The 16,864-nt window shown below is 36.4% G+C and overlaps 1 protein-coding gene across 1 annotated transcript; it reads right to left on the minus strand.

Moving 5' to 3' along the window:
* Positions 1-6,649: 6,649 nt before the first annotated feature.
* On the minus strand, positions 6,650-15,234 carry LOC134742651 (proton-coupled folate transporter-like). The gene is made up of 7 exons (XM_063675833.1): positions 14,188-15,234; positions 13,427-13,583; positions 12,135-12,236; positions 11,599-11,736; positions 10,694-10,777; positions 8,422-8,578; positions 6,650-6,737 (listed from the first exon to the last, which is right to left on the minus strand). The coding sequence occupies exons 1-7, from the start codon at positions 15,034-15,036 to the stop codon at positions 6,668-6,670; spliced, it is 1,557 nt and encodes a 518-aa protein (XP_063531903.1). The 5' UTR covers positions 15,037-15,234; the 3' UTR covers positions 6,650-6,667.
* Between the last annotated feature and the right edge of the window lie 1,630 nt (positions 15,235-16,864).

Here is a 16,864-nt window from a genome sequence, read left to right on the forward strand (position 1 = left end):
ACCTTAATGTCGTGACGCCATTCCGGTCTCATTTCAGCACGTTTCTCCCAACTGTCGGTCCGAATGCCAAAACTGTCCATGTCCCGCTTACAGGAGTCCTTAAACCGTAGAGCTGGACGCCCAACAGGTCTTTTTACGTCCGCTATCTGACCCAGCATAACTTGGCGTGGTAGTCTCTCAGGGTCCATGCGATGTACGTGACCGAGCCAGCGAAGTCTTCTCTGCTTTAACATAGCAGTTAGGCTGCAACAATGCGTTCTTGAGAGCACTACCTCGTTGCTAATCTTATCTTGCCAACTAACTCCAAGAATAGTCCTCAGGCAGCGCATGTGGAAAGCGTTGAGATTGCGTTCTTGTTTCGCGTATGTAGTCCATGTTTCCGATGCGTACAGCAATACACTTAGTACGCAGGTCTGGTATACAAGGACTTTGGTGTAAGTAGTGAGCATACGGTTTCTCCATACGCGCGCAAAAAGCTTCCCAAAAACAGTTGATGCTCTGCCTGTCCGAGTATCAATCTCCTTGTCGCTAGATAGAGACTGCGTGGTAGTAGAGCCAAGATAGCAGAAATGGTCCACAGCATCGAGTACAGCACCGTCGAGTATGATCCTCGGAGATTGGCTTACGCCTTGCACCATGATGACAGTCTTATACCTACACAAGTACAATTATAACGGGTACATTACCAGGAAAAATAGACCGTCCCGACTTCTATAGTAATTCTAGTTTGGCACGTGTCGTGCTTAATTTTTGCCGTAGGTACATACATCTGCTATACAGATTTGACCAACAGATGATCTCCATATATATTGTGTCTAGTCAGGTGGTAAACGAATCAATTGACAAATTATTATTCTTAATTAAAATGGACTAATCTCGACGCAACGGTGGAACACATAACACAAATGCAAAATGATTCTGATCTTGATTTAATCGGCTCAAAACACGAACACAACGTAATCTTAATTTTCTTAGTATTTTTAAAAGAAAATCTCGTCGGAGTGTCACGGCACAAATAAAGATTTAAGTGTATGAGGAGTAATAGCCTCCCCAACGAGTAAATATTGCCAAATAAATGTAGCTTAGAAATTCTTTACCTTAGTCTATTTATTGTAAGCGCATCGTAGGTAAAGTAATGTCTAGTACAACGATGCGCGCAAAACAGCGACGGAATATATATAAATGATGATCTCAATACATTTTCTGAAACTGTCCACATGACTGACGCTTATCTGAGACATGTTACTTAAATGTATCCTTTCTCATAAATATACTCGGCCGCAGCTTTGTATATTGCCCAAGCCAAATACATAATTTACCGCCATTAAAAACAGTTAGGAAATTACAATAAGTTTTGATTGGCTACAATAAATTGAACCTCTTGCGCGGCATTACAATACAATATTTACCTATTTGACGTTTTCAACTCTCGAACGGTATTAGTCTAGTAGTGTGTTTCCATGGTAACCCATACGATTTGACAGTTCGTGGACTGTTATTATAAAGGCTGGCGTCCACTAGACTCGCCGAGGCGAATCAAATCGAATCGCAATAATTCGCCTTCTATACATTTACTATGAATGGTAAATTCGATTCGACGCGCCGCGGCTCTTCGTCAATAGATGCAGATTCATAGTAAATGTATAGAACGCGAATTATTGCGATTCGCCTCGGCGAGCCTAGTGGACGCCAGTCTAATACCGTTTGAAAAACGCCCAGTTCAGTCACAGTCGCGGCCTTAGAGGATATAATCAAACGGAGACGCCTTGTCTGTAATTTTCTGTACAAAACAGTCTGCCGAGTTTGGCGCGGGAGGGGCACGTCAAATGTATACGTAACGTAAAAATAGCCATGTCAGATAAACGTCAGTTCATACATTGTGTATGACCATTGGCCGCCTATTTTCGACAGAGGGGAACGCCTGTTAATGGCTACTCCGTTTGGTTATATCCTCTAAGCTTGCGGGACAATCTCAAGGAGGGGAGGGTCGAGGGGGTGGGAAAATGATTCATAATGACTAAAGTCACGTTAGACGTCAGACTTCTAGCTTCATAGTGCAAAAATTTAGATGACACAATCTTATTTATAGAACCGTAAGATATATTTTTGCAAGGTTTGCAGGTGACTGTACAAATTCCGTTGGGAACAACAGTCTTGTTATTTCTTTTAGCAATACAAGTTAATCTTACTGTAAGTCTAAGGAGTAATTTCTTATTTATAGGTGACTTCTGCAATTTTCGCTTTTGAATAATATACCTTATGTAATTTACCTTTACTTTTTAAGGTCTGTAAAAGATCTCTAAGAGCAAATGTTGACACCATAATCGTCATTATATTGACCGACACACGTCTATTTATAGAAAAAAGGCTTTTAAGGATGTGCACGATGACGGACCGTGTGCCATCCATCAAATGGTTTCTTTGCAATTTTGACCATAATTATGGTCGGTCTACCTTATTGGTGACTTTTTCTTTTTTCTTTTTTTAGAACTAAGTGCCGGGGTGCAGGTAGGCCGAAAAGGAGATGGCGGGACGACTTGGACGCATTTTATCCGGATTGGCGGGAAACTACAAACGACAGGGTCGAGTGGAGGAAGCGAGGGGAGGCCTTGGTCCAGCAGTGGGACACTAAACTAGGCTAGTCAAAAAAAAGAACTAAGTACTTAAGTGAAACTACGTAGAATCATCTCAAATAGTACAAAGTGCTTGATAGAGGGTTGGGTAAAGGATGACTCACGTTAAACAGCCGTGTGTCTCAACGATCTAAACAGTCGTGTTAAATATTTGGGAGGATTATCAGAAGGTAATGATTATGATAAATCGTGATCGCACGCAGTCTCGGCCTCTTGACTAGATGGTCAGCCCGATGTGTTGTGTTCAAAAATATTCAACATCACCAACCTGTGGAACGCGGATTCACAGGCCTCCTATTATTTATGAGAGGCCTTTAGACTCCAAGTCCAAACTACTGTCCAATGCTTCACGCGTCTCCGCTTAACACGTGGGTCAGCCAAGCTTCTAACTCTACAGGCCATTTTGTTACATAAACAATAATTTATAGTGAATACATTTTTCACCTTCCGCCCATGTGACACTTGTGACAGTAGCGAAACGGCTAAGCCACATATTTTAACTAAGGTGTAGAGTTTGTGAAGTTAGGCCCTGTAGAGTTAGAAGCTTGGCTCTACAAAAGATCTGATAACTTTTTGACAGTGCGAGCCTTATGGTTTCGTCTTGGCAACATTTTACATGAAATGTTTTTGGTGGGATATTATGATGTTCTAATAGTCTCAATCAATGATTTTTGATACAGTGGAAAACCTCACGCCTTTGGGCTAAATTCGAACTCTCGTTTCTGAAACTCCCGGTCTACTACTCCACCAATTAAGCTACCGAGGCTTACCCGATTACAGCAAATATATTCATGATGTTACTCAGGAGTCGCTACCTTACTTCACAGCTCCCGTTGCTTCAACGCAATGATATGCAAATATAACATCTCTTAATGTACAAATACAACTTATCAACAAAAACAACCTTTTATTTATCATAAAGGTAGTTTTTAATAGCCACTTAAAAACTTATGGGACTACGATAACGAGAGACATCCCTTTTAGCGTTACAAAATATGCACCAAACCAATGCAAGCGCCATGCGAATTGCAACCGTATCACGAAGAAATAAGGTTCGCAGAGAAAATTTTATAAGTACTAGCGCACACTAGCTAGGTCTTAAGTGTAGTCTGTGAATGCCGACTTCTCATTAACTTGTCTGGTGGTTTTAGAGTAGTGTAGCCACAATTAAAAAAATACGGGATAATGTAAACATGGTTTCGTCGTGGTTGTTTTGTATGTTTGAGAAATAATAGGTTTGTTTATTTCATTTTGAAACACCAATTACCGTAAAACCACCAAACTATAGTCCAAATCTCTGAAATACGGTCCAAAATTAAACTCGAATATTTTAATCTGGGTGTGACTATTATTTGAATGACGCATTTCTTAGCCAAATTTTTTCATCAATGAGATAAATAAATCGGAAAATACGAAAAAGAGCATTCACTTTGATAATTTATAAATAAATATTAAAATAAATAAAAAAGCCTTCTTTCTAAACAATAAACCATAAATTTAAACTTTACAATACATACTTAACTATATAATATTTCAATTAGGTAGAAGTCGCCTCAGCGGCGTAGGCCTCCCCCATTTCTTTCCACAATTGCCTTTCTTTGGCCTTTCGCATCTATCCTGGCCCAACCCGTAATGTAAAAATGGTTCGCCATCTTTTCCTTTGGTCTCCCCCTTTTCTTTTCCCGTCTCTAGATATCCATTCGCATACTTTTTTCGTCCACCTGGTATTATGCATTCTACAAATGTGTCCGGCCCAGTTCAGTTCCTCAAATGGAACTGGTTTTGATACTTACTTGTGGGCCATAGCCTGTAGTATTGAACTAAGTTGGGTTGCTCTAAGAACAAATCGCCTCTATACTTACTCAACCTCGTAACTGCAACACTCATTTGATGACAAAAACACCCGTATTCCGAATAAAAGAAAAGCGACATTTCCATCAAATGATTGTTGCAGATATGAGGTTGAGTAAGTATAGCGACGAAATTAAATTACTTTCTTATGAAAATATTTTATTTATTTCGTTTAAGTTGGGTTGTTTTACGGTAACGGATGAACGGTATCAAAATACAGAGTCCAACCTCCAAACAAATATGTAGCAGTAATACCGCCAATCATTTATCTCTAAATGGCTTGCATTGTGAACGAAAAGACAGATTAAGGCAATAAATTCCTTTGCTTGGTATAATTTTTTCCCGAATTATTGGATTACATCTGAGACATGAGTAGCAAAGAAACCACAAACAATTTATTCATTGAGAAATTGACAAAGTCCATTATTTCTGTTTCTTTCGTATATTTTAAATATTTGCACATCGTAAGTATCGTAACCACCAGTGTTTACATTCATAAATTGTTGTTATTTTTTTGTAATTTGTTGTGTGTTTTTGGATTGTTTGTTTCTCCTTGCACCATCTTTTAGTGTTTCTGTTTGGCCCTATGGTTGATTGATAGAGAATGCCTTTTGGAATTAAGTCCGCCATTTGTACATAATTGTATATCTTTGTGCAATAAAATTTTAATAAATAAATTAATAAATGTCAATAATACGTATGTAAAACTTGTGTCGATGGACTTCCGTTTGCGTTTTAATAATCCCTTTATTACCCACTAAAGGATGACTTCTGGGATAAAAACTACGTCCTTCCCCGGGACTCAAACCATCTCTATACCAAATTTCAACTAAATCGGTTCAGCGGTTTAAGCGTGAAAAGGTAACAGACAGACCCACTTTCGCATTTATAATATTAAATATGGATCGTGGTTTTGAAAGAGTTTTTGCCTTACGAGTGATATGTGGAAACCCTACATTAAGGGCTCTTACCAAACACGAGCTTTAATGTGACACTCGGCTTGCAATCCGCTAAAGAATTGTAGATCCAATTAAATAGTGAATGTGTCTACCCTCGAAATTTAGACGCCACTGTGGAATGCAATTTCTCTTAGATTACATTCCGTTATCTGAGGTGACAAAGTGTAAATTCAAACTTTTACTTTTAAGTTTTAAGGCCAAAACACATAAGAATGTAGTACGGTTCCAGTTCGGATATTGGTTGCCGTTATTGACATGATAAATGATGATGATTATTGAAATTTAACGATAGATATGTATTTAAAAAAGGGGACCGCTACGTACTGAATACATTATAATAGTTTTTATGTTGCTGGATTCGTCAATTTATGCGTCCAAAGTTAAAACGGTCATTTCTGTTTTGAGTTCATAGATCGACGAATCCAGCAACATAAAAACTAGTTTGATATATTCAAAAGGTAAATACAAAATACAGTACGTAGCGGCCCCCTTTTTTAAATATCTATCGTTAAATTTAAATAATCACAATTATTAAGCAGTGGCGCTAGTGAGCACGTTAATGGGTTCTTAAGGCAATGAAATTATATCGCGGTAGACCCTTTGTATAATTAAATATGTATACAAAACGTGAGAGTTTAAAGTCTTATATGATAGTCGTGATTTGGATATTTAGCTAAAGGCCAATTCTTATTTAACAATTTGTTACGGTTTTCATCTTGTTTTGATACTACCGTGACGATAGCTCACGCTGATTGAAAGTCGTGTCACTAGACATCTTGCTCGCGCTTATTGATGAGCGTAAGATGCACTATAAGTCGTGTCAAGGTCGTAACATAATAAGATCAAAACTATATTAAATTGGTAAAGAATCGGCCTCCGAGTCAACAGTGAATTAGCTTTAGACTACAATTATTGTAGTCTAAAGCTGACTCATTATAGCTCCAGTACTGAGCAGCTGGGCTATACTTCTGTTCTAACTGATTTCCGACCAGCAGCCGTCCGTTCAGTAGGGAACCGAATCAGAGGGCCCAGCCAAGGTGATAATCGTTGTTTGAAAACTTAGTCCTTCGTAGCGTCTGTCATCCTGGTATATTATGTCTTTTCGTTTGGCGTTAGTCGATGTACGATTTTCATCATAGTTAGGCCAGGCAGGTACAGTGGAAACAAAAAAATTGAGCAACGCTTTATTCGAAAAGTATTTTGTTACCTATACAAATATTTTTTTTAATCAACATTTTCAACGTCGGTCGATTTTTTCCCTTCCTGATCTTTCTTGTGTTCGAAGTAGAGCCATCTGAAAATAATAGAACTTTTGTATACCAATATGAATAGGATAATAATATTTAATTGGCGTAAATTAATAATAGTACATTGTAATACAAGTGTGCTAAGTTGGTCATTACACACGAGGCGATATTGTGCGCACGAGCTGTAAGTGAGCGCGCAATAAGAAAGCCGATGGGTGTAATGACCAATGCACACGCGTTTCATACGACGTTTTTTAACACACTTTTGCAAGGAAAAAAAAGAAACTTTCATATTAAACAAATTTTAATTGTTAAGGCGGTTCCCTGAGCCAGAAGGCGAAAAACCTCCTTATATGATCATGTTTTTCTAAGAGGCGTTGATATTAGGAGACGTGGAAAAAATATATGTAGTTCTTGGCTATATTATCTTTAACAACATAGCTTCGGATACACGAATTATGACACTTCGCTCGATACAATTAATTCCCAAAGTAACCTCTAACTCGGACTTTTAATCCGACTTTACTCGGTTATTTATTATGTGATACTGTAAACAAAAAAAGAAGAAAAAAACAATCTTAACTTAAATAGTAATTTCATAACAGTTAGTAAAAGTTTAAAATCTGTCATCGCGGGCGGCGGGCGGGTCGGCCGGGACGCGGCAGGCGATCGGGCGCACCGGTGCCCGCCAGTCCGACCAATATTAAGAAGGCTCCGTTTCCATGCATAATTATTAGCAATCAGTTACCTTCTTAACTCAGTCGGATAATATAATTAAAAAGCACGAGTGTTATAATATACTGAAAAAGCACGCGTGTTTAATATCTAGGATTATGAGCCAAAAATCGGTGGAATAAAAACGTTGTTTTGAGCAAGTGTGTTGAAAAATAATATTATGTATTTTTTTATACTGAAAACTTAATTTCACTTGTGATTATTATTTTTTCTGTTACAAATCATATAGGTACAAACCTAAAATAATTTATTTAATAAACATATAAACCATATTAACTAAACTATGTAAATAAGTTAAAAGGATAAGAATATTAGTGAAGTTGGTAAATATGTCACACATAAATCGTAAAACAAAAGTTATATTATCTCGTGGACATAATTTACCAGTTTGTGTGCATACTTATAAGTAAATAAAGCTATTACACAGCTTCGAGACCTCTATATATTATTTGTATATCTGTCTGTCATGTGATATTAACGCGACTGGGTATAATATTGAAAATACTAACGTAGGTATAGTTGCTGAGCAATTTGAAGTATCGATTTTACGTCAACTAACATTTCCAACGAACTAGCTAAACAAGTAGAAGTCTGACGCTGCGCCTTACGTAAGCGAACAACTCGCGAACGCGAAGCGAAGCGGCGCGGCGGGCCCTCGTCGTTGGCGTTCGCAACGAGATCGCCCATGTAGGACATTTCTATAGGTATCAAAGGATGGTTCACCCCGCGCGGCACCGCTCTTCGCGTTCGCGTGTTGTTCGCCTACATAGTACGCTGCGTGACTTTCTGAGTCTGAAATTTATGGAGAAGGGATAATTGTCAGCGGTACTTAGCCAATGTCATTGGCATGTTACGTGCCCAAAAAAAACGTATTCCGCAAATCCGCATTTTCATTTAAAAATCCGCGTTTTGAAAGCGCAGCTCCCGCTTTTTGTATTCCGGCATCTGGCAACACTGGCCAATGATGATGTGTCTATGATTTCACAGAGTGCTTACCCAAATATGGCGATCGAAGGTAGTGTGAGGACAGCGCCGAGCAGGAACACAGCTCCTGGTAGAATGTTCAGCGTGGCCATGTATACGCGGGAGTAGAGCGGTCCGTACACTAGCGGCATTATGGCTTCTGCTAGCCCGAAGAGGGAGTTCATTTTGCCTGCAAATGTAAAAGTAATGTAAGGAATGAAAAGGATGGACTAGTAAGGCGCCTAAGACGGCCCGATTCTTAAACTTGCCTTCTTACAAAATTTTATACTTTTTTAAGTTCCAATTTTGCGTCCATTTTCGGTAGAACCAGACAAAACTGCAAGTTCATATTGAAAATAAGAATGACAAGGCGCCAGTAAGTACCTTACTCAGTTTAAAACAATGGAGCATTCCACGGGCTGTCCCGTACATACGCATTTTATGTCGTGTGTTGCGACTTTTTTTTTGGCATTTAAAGCAGGCGAAAAGGAAACTTATACCTGCAATTCTTCAGAAAATTCGCGTTCGTACGGGATAACGGTAGACAATTTCATGAAATGCTCCAATGCATTTCGATAAAAATCAATAAAATGTTGTTATTCCACTACGCTGGTTCGAAACATGATAAAAAAAGCAAAAGCTTGATAAAAATAGTTATTTACAATACAAGTGCGGAAAAGAGGAAATTCGAAACGAGTGGCGATAAATTAAAACACGACCGCAGGGAGTGTTTTAAATCGACACGAGTTGCGAATTACCTATTCGCACGTGTATCGTACAACGTTTTACAGTACATATGGCCCTTTAAACTTTCGACATATGCACGAAAAGTGCTCTTTACGCACTAGTGCGAGAAAGTAGCACCATATGTACTGTAAAGCATATTTTAACCGATATAATGTGTAATTGTATACCGACTGACGTATGAAATGTAAAATTTTATAAATAAATTGAAATTGAAATTGATGTTTTATAAACAGCCCTAAAAATCAGAATATCTAGATGCGCGGCAGAGAGTCAAGCCAAGTTCAAAAGCGGAGAACTGGCGACTTATCGGCCGTGTGTTAGATTACACGCACCATTTGCAGCCACGTTTGACCCCTACGTAAGTCAAAATTTATTTAACATAGCTCAACCGGTTATTAAGATACGAACATCTAAAAAAATTCTCACTGACTGAATGACTCACCTAACATCAAAAACCTAACTCACTTCCAGATGACCTAGCAAGTTGATTGGCACCCAGCTGGGCAATTGTGTGGTTACAAACCTAAGCTAAAGAAACAGTGTTTTTTTTTACCATTTTTAATATTTTCCAAAAAAACAGTTTTTATTAATAGACTAAGCGCTGAATTTGTAATAACAAAAATAAATTTCAGTTTCGAAATCAACAATGATGATGAATACTCATAATTTCTGTACAAACAGTAATGATATTCCATCAAAAACATAAATGTGAAACAATCTCTGGTGTTGCAGGCGTCCATAGGCTACGGTGACTGCTTACCATCAGGCGGGTCGTATGCTTGTTTGCCACCGTCGTGGTATAAAAAAACTAAATTTTAGAAAAATAACATCTTAGACAAATATGTATAACATAACCTTGTACGTAAAAACTAGCCAAGTTCATAGTGGGTCATAAAATTGAGCACCTTCAAATATTTATTAAGGAAACTAATTTTAACATGAAATTTTATTATCACGCATATTGTAAATGACCGTTTGTTTCTGAATAAAAAAATAATTATTTCCCCACGGTTATAAATACTAAATAAGAACTAAGTCATATGATTGCCATTTTTAAATCGCCAATTAAATCATATTGGTCATATGTCATATAATGTATTTAAAATAATTATAAGCAAACCTGGGATAACTCGGGGCACATTCTAGGGATTTGATGTCGATAAATAAGATGTCAAATTGTCGATATATATATATATATATATACATGTGCTCACCTAAAAATCATCGATTACTAAAAAGAGGTTCGATATCATGTCTGATAAAGAGCCTCAAATTATACCGATGTAATTTAATTTCCATCAAAATATTCACACTATGAAATCAATTTTAAAATAAAAAAATAATACACGTTTTAATTTGATGTGTATTTATTTTAAAATCCAGATAAAATAATAATATATATTTGTGTTGAATAACATCTAGATGATTCGATATATTTAATTGTCACAAAAATATTTTGCTGCGTCACTTTAGTATAAGTGCCCCGAGTTATCCCAGGTACGATTATAAGTGTAAATTCTTGGTCTGACGTCTAGTCAAGTTCTCTAAGGCCACTTACCGAATTCTTCCCCGCTCACGAGTTTCGTGGCGATCGAGCGCATGGCAATAAACGAAGTTCCGTTCAGGATCTCCAGCAACGGCGCTGTAATGGAAACCAATTCAATGCATTAGGAATTTCGCAAACTCAAAACTGATTTAAACTTTCAGGATTGTTACACATTATTATTTACGAAAACGGGACTTGATCGCTTATAGTAAGTTTTAAAATTACCTCTGACGTTTCGAGGACGGCATTGTCCCCGTGGACTTGAAGAAGACCCTTCAAAAGGTCGGAGATAATTTAAAACTTAATTACAAGCGATTTAGGGTCCCCGGCAAGCTCGGTTCTCCATACAAACGTAGTTACTCTCTCATTTAAAACGACTAGCTAGTTTTCTCTGAAACTTTGTACTTACAATAGGATAAGGTATATCTATGTCTCTAATTAGTTTATATAGCTTCAGATACTATAGTTAAAAAAATACAGCGAATTTAAGTTTTTAATAATGAACTTGTTTTTGCTTTATTTCGTTTGTTTTATAAACAGGAACTAACTATATTATTATAATCGAATTACAGATACCTCATGTATGTGCTAAGTTTCATTACAATCCAACCCATAGTTTTAAAATGTGAACAAAACGCCGTTTGTATGGGAAGGTTAAATTCCGCCGAGCTTGCCGGGGACTCGTCCCGTTTTCGTGGCAAATATGTAATGTCAAAACTCAAACTCAAACGTATATTGAGTTAATAGGCCACAAGGGCACTTTTACCCGTCAAGTTATTTCACAAGCAATAAAAATAAATTATCAACAGAATACAACAAGTATCAATTCAATGAAATATATTAATTACTTAGAGATACACGCACTTGTGTGAAAATCTTCATGTTTTGCCTCCTTACTTTACTAGTAATCCTCTTACCTAAATATATTTCCAAGTCGTTCCTAGCAAACGCATAAGCAAACGCAGCTACAATTTTGCTCACATTGGAAATGATGCCCAGGATCGTGTCATCCAAGTTCATATATTTGCTAAACAGGCTGATTGAGAATATTGTACCTGAAAACCACAGCTAACAAATAAAACGACAGAAAAATATACGACTATATTTATAAATAAACAATAAATAATAAAACTTGAGCAAAATGTTACGATTAGATTAATTTATGCTGTAAAGATAAGAAAACGGCCAAGTGCGAGTCGGAGTCGAGTTACCATGTAACCACTGTCTCGAGTCGTTTTACGTTTAATGGTAAAATACAATATATTCTTTTTTACTTGACTTGAGTACAGCTATCTATGTGGAACCGTTGTACGTAGAAATAATTTTTTTTTCCCCTTTGAGCCCTCCGCTATAAACAATTTTTTTTTGCAGTTTTTACATTAAGACATTTATGTCATTGAAGTTCCCTTATGTTTGCCCTTACATTAAACATATATTTAAATTTTCCACTTACCTAGCAAATTAGTTACAATACTGTATGTCGACCAAATACTGAATTGCATTTCATCCCAGTTGAATCTGTATCTCGTAAAAAGGTACATTATGGTATATTCACCTATAAAAAAAGTACAATCCGTCATCGAGAAGTCTGTGAGAGAGCTATTTTGTGACGTCATAAATATAATTGTCTCTCGCAAATTGGCGAATCAAAACTTTTAGACGGTCTCTGGAGTTACCAATTTAACATTTGTCTCAATGTTAGATCTAGTATAGAGCAAATCGCTTTTTTTAATGTATAACATAAAATGATAAAAAAGTAAGTTATATATTTATGTAAGTTACAAACGTTCAAGTTAATAAACAAGGCCAACCGGGTAGTTCGAAAAACTCGCGCGCCTAGAATATGTTGATGTCAACTTTAGCCAGTTTCTCCGAGACCACGGGGACAACGCCGTCCTCGAAACGTCGGAGGTAAATTTAAAACTTAATTTTACGCGTTTAAGTCCCGTCGTTGTGAATAATATAAGTTATATATTATTTATAATCAAAATTCTAAAAGTTGATTAGCCCAAATATGTCATTAGTTACTGTAAAATACAAAACCGTATAATTATGAATGTTAATTTTGTTGAGTAGGTATTAACATGTTTTTATTTATTACAGTCCTTTCGAAATGTGATGTTTACCTTTCCTTGTGATCTGATAGTTCATTTTTATATGGGGTAGCTATCATGTAAAAAGTTTGTTATGATTTTTTGGAAGTCTAGCATATTAATATGGTAAAAACATATTTTATCGATTATTTTAAAATTAATCCCAACCAAAAGACACTTGAGGCAACTGTAATAGGGACCATCATTCAACGCGAGAGGCATCTTATCTTATCTTATGGTTTTCGGGGGCCCTTGCGGATACACTTCGACCCGTAGGGATCTTTTGTGCGGTTACCCCCTAGGAAAGATCCGTCCGCTACTCAAGAGCTTTTCCCACCATCTCCATGTGCCGGATGATGGAGCTCATGTGTAGCATTTTGAATTCCTTTGGTTCCAGATAGCCTGTTCCAAAGTCCTTCTCTCTTTGTCTGGCGAGGGCGTGTCATTCACACATCACGTGTTCTACTGTCTCTTCCTCTTCGCCAAACATACGACAATCGGTGTTGTCAGCGTGTCCCATCTTGGCCAGTAAACACCCCCGTTATTATTTACGCGAGAGGCATAGTATCCTAAATATAAACAAGATGTAAACCATTGGTAAGCCTATTATTAATAAAATAAAAACATGTTCAGTAATCTTTACACAACTTACCGTGCATTGGACCAAATATGACGCAGACAACGATAAGCAGTAGACAGACTCGAAGCCGTCTGTTGCCAGCTCCCTGCTTGAACACAACTCTAAACGTTTCGGACACCAGTCTCACGTCGAAGAATTCAGTCACATGTTCTTTACAACTTTTTGGTTTCTGGAAATTTTAGTTATCATTCTGAACATTCCGTTTTCAAAATCTTTTTGAAATATTTTTTGATATTTTTTTTGGGCAAGCTTTCAACTTTTTAATTAAGGACAAACAAGTTTAGTTAATTTAATATAATATACTAGTTTCTGTCCGCGACTTTGTCTGCGTGGGACGATGATAATGATTCACTACCTCCACTTTTACGTCCACGTTTGTCCTTAAACTATCTCCATACTAAATCTGACTTAAATTGGTTCAGCGGTTTAAGTGTGAAAAGGTAACAAACTGACAGAGTTACCTTCGCATTTAAAATATATTATACATATAATAAATAAATATTATAGGACATTCTTACACAGATTGACACGATCTCTCTGCTTTGCCTTATGGTTGACTGGTAGAGAATGCTTTTGGCATTAAGTCCACCTTTTGTACGATAAGTTTTTCTTTTGTAGAATAAAGATTAGTTAAATAAATAAATGGATTGACTAAGTCCCACGGTAAGCCCAAGGAGGCTTGTGTTATACATAATAGTATACAGGTATGTTACATATAGTAGGGATTAATAGGAATTACATGTGTCAAAATGTGTTCAAGTGGAAATCTTTACCTTTTTCTCTTGATTTTCCCTTTTCACGTCTTCCAAATAGTAGTATCCATAAACAAGGCTAAATAAATAGAGTAAGGCTGATATTGAAAACACCCCATAGTAGCCTACCCAAGTTAACAATACACCACTTAACGCACTAGCGATAGGATAGCCCAGTGACATACAAAGATTCACAATTCCGACTCTGTATGTTCTGTTTTCTACCGAAGTTATATCACCTATATAGCTGAAGACACCTATGAAATTAGTGAACCACCCTCCAGTGATAGCAGGAAATATAGCCTCCGTCAACGCCGCCGCTTCCACAGGCAATTCATAAAAGTAGTATGTGTTTACCATGAATCCTATACAAGTTAGAAGCTCGCCTACTATGGGCAAAAGTATGCATGGCTTCCTTTTACCAGTTTTGTCGCTCCAAGCACCGACGAATAAGATTAATAATACTGGCAAAGCTGTCTGTATCACGTTCTTCCAAGCTTGCACACTTGCTGTTAACTTCTGGACTTCTTCTTCATAGTATGTGTAATTTTCTGTTTGTCGTAAATACAAGGCGTCACAAATTTCATCAGTAAAATTCAAATTTACACGACAAGCTTTCTCTAAATTTAAATTTTGTGTTGCTAATGAAGCTAATACACTTGGCATTACATAGCAGGCCATCACTGGCTCAACTGTTGTGTTATCTTTTATTAATTTTAGCCTTTGTCGAAACGTTAGTTTTTTTTTTGTTTTGGATGCATTTTTACTTTTATCTTCTGAATCAATTTTAAGAGGTGATGTTTCATTAGATTCGTTTTTATTGCCAATTTCGCTGTTATGTTCTTCTATTTCTTTTATTTTTTTATCCATTTTGGAGTCTGTTATGTACTGTTTGTCACTATTGCGAACAATCTCGACTAAATGAAATAATTAAATTTTCCTCAATTATCTTTGTTTGTATAATATTAATCTGTAATACCTATAAATGTCAGTATAATTCAATATTGACATAATAGCGTTTATATAGCGAGATAAGAGAGATTTCTTAGTATTTGTGTACACGAACAGTTATAGGACTGTATTATTTAATTGTTCAAGTCCCTTGTCTCAGATGATAACTGTTCTTTGTTGAGTGGTATGCATTTACTATCAAGGTGAACAAATAAATATTGATATCGTCTGATATTTTTTATATTTATAATAAAATTTAAGTCCAATTTTTATAATTTTTAGATGTATTCTTCAAAAAGATTTAGATGTATTCAAAATAGGACAACATCATGAGCTCTTTTTTGTACAACAAAACGCATCAGTCTTTTTCAATCTGTCAAAAATATGCAAACAACGCCAACCTTAAATAAACCTTATTTCGTTGAAACAAGTGTTACAATGGTCAGTTATCAATCTGTTCAATCTGTATATTGACTTCCGAAGAAGATCAAAATATAACTTTTTAATGATTAATGTATAATATACGATTTCAGTTTCATTTACATGGCAGATTTCGTCTATTTCCTTTTAAAAATCCGCATAAATTTTATAGAATACTCGTAGTGTGCGCTTTATTTATACAGGTTTTTCTTGTCAGGTTCTAGTTTTTATCGCAGGGTTTCACAAAATTCCCGTTATATTTAGTGATTCTGTTTTCATCTTAATAATCTGGTCACTATAACGACGTATGTATATTGTATATTTACGTCCGATTTCATGGAGCGGGCCCAATCACATGTTCTTATAATTATACGAGTATTATTATCGTACACTGGCTAACATTGATGATTTATCTTAACCTATTTATTATTACCTTTTTGCTTCGATCCCACGACGTGGATCCCACTCCCACTTTGACCTTGGCGAAATCATAAACAGTATCAATGTAGTTATAATACATACTCAGATTGATTAATTAAATACAATATGTATCCACAAAACTTCCTCGTTTCAGGTTGCTTTAAATTCGAGACTAATAAACACTTAACTTTGTCCAGATTTAACTAATTCATGTTCAAAATTAAACCATAAGATATCCATAACTTAAGTGCAACTGCGCTAAAGTTCCGAGTTTGGACTTAATGTTTTCGGCAAGTGAGCTTAGCTTAGGTATAAAGTCCGCTATCCATTATATACTGACATTTATAGCTTTAAAATCCCTTTAAACGCTAAGGTTTGGGTCACAATTTCACAAATTGTATGGAGACGTGTATTTATTATGTTTTGAAATAAGAAACATGAAATTGCATATACCTCATATGTCGCCATTTAAATTAAATTAGGTGTTTCCGGAAATTAATAATTCAATTGCGTTAAGTATTTTTTTGTACACACAAGGCAAGTTAAGTGGCGCTATGGGATCAAAATTATTTTGATATCTGAAAACTTGCTTAAATATTCCTTGATGGAAACCTAAACGATTTGGCAGTTCGTGTAATATCTGACTATGATGAAATTCGAATGGCAACTGCACCTGCATTACTTTGTACCAGAACGGCAATGATGCAGCCGCTGTCACTGAACATTTTCTTTGATAAAATTAATGAAGGATTGAACGTTACATAAAGTAGATACTGCGGCAACGAACGTCACTCCATGTATCAGGGACATTGACAGTAAATGCCGCAGCAGTAACGTTACAACAGTAATGTAGCTGCAGTTGCCATTCGAATATCATCTTTAGTCAAATATTATACGAAATGCCAAA

Source organism: Cydia strobilella, chromosome 7, assembly GCF_947568885.1.
Source record: "Cydia strobilella chromosome 7, ilCydStro3.1, whole genome shotgun sequence".
NCBI lineage: Eukaryota > Metazoa > Arthropoda > Insecta > Lepidoptera > Tortricidae > Cydia > Cydia strobilella.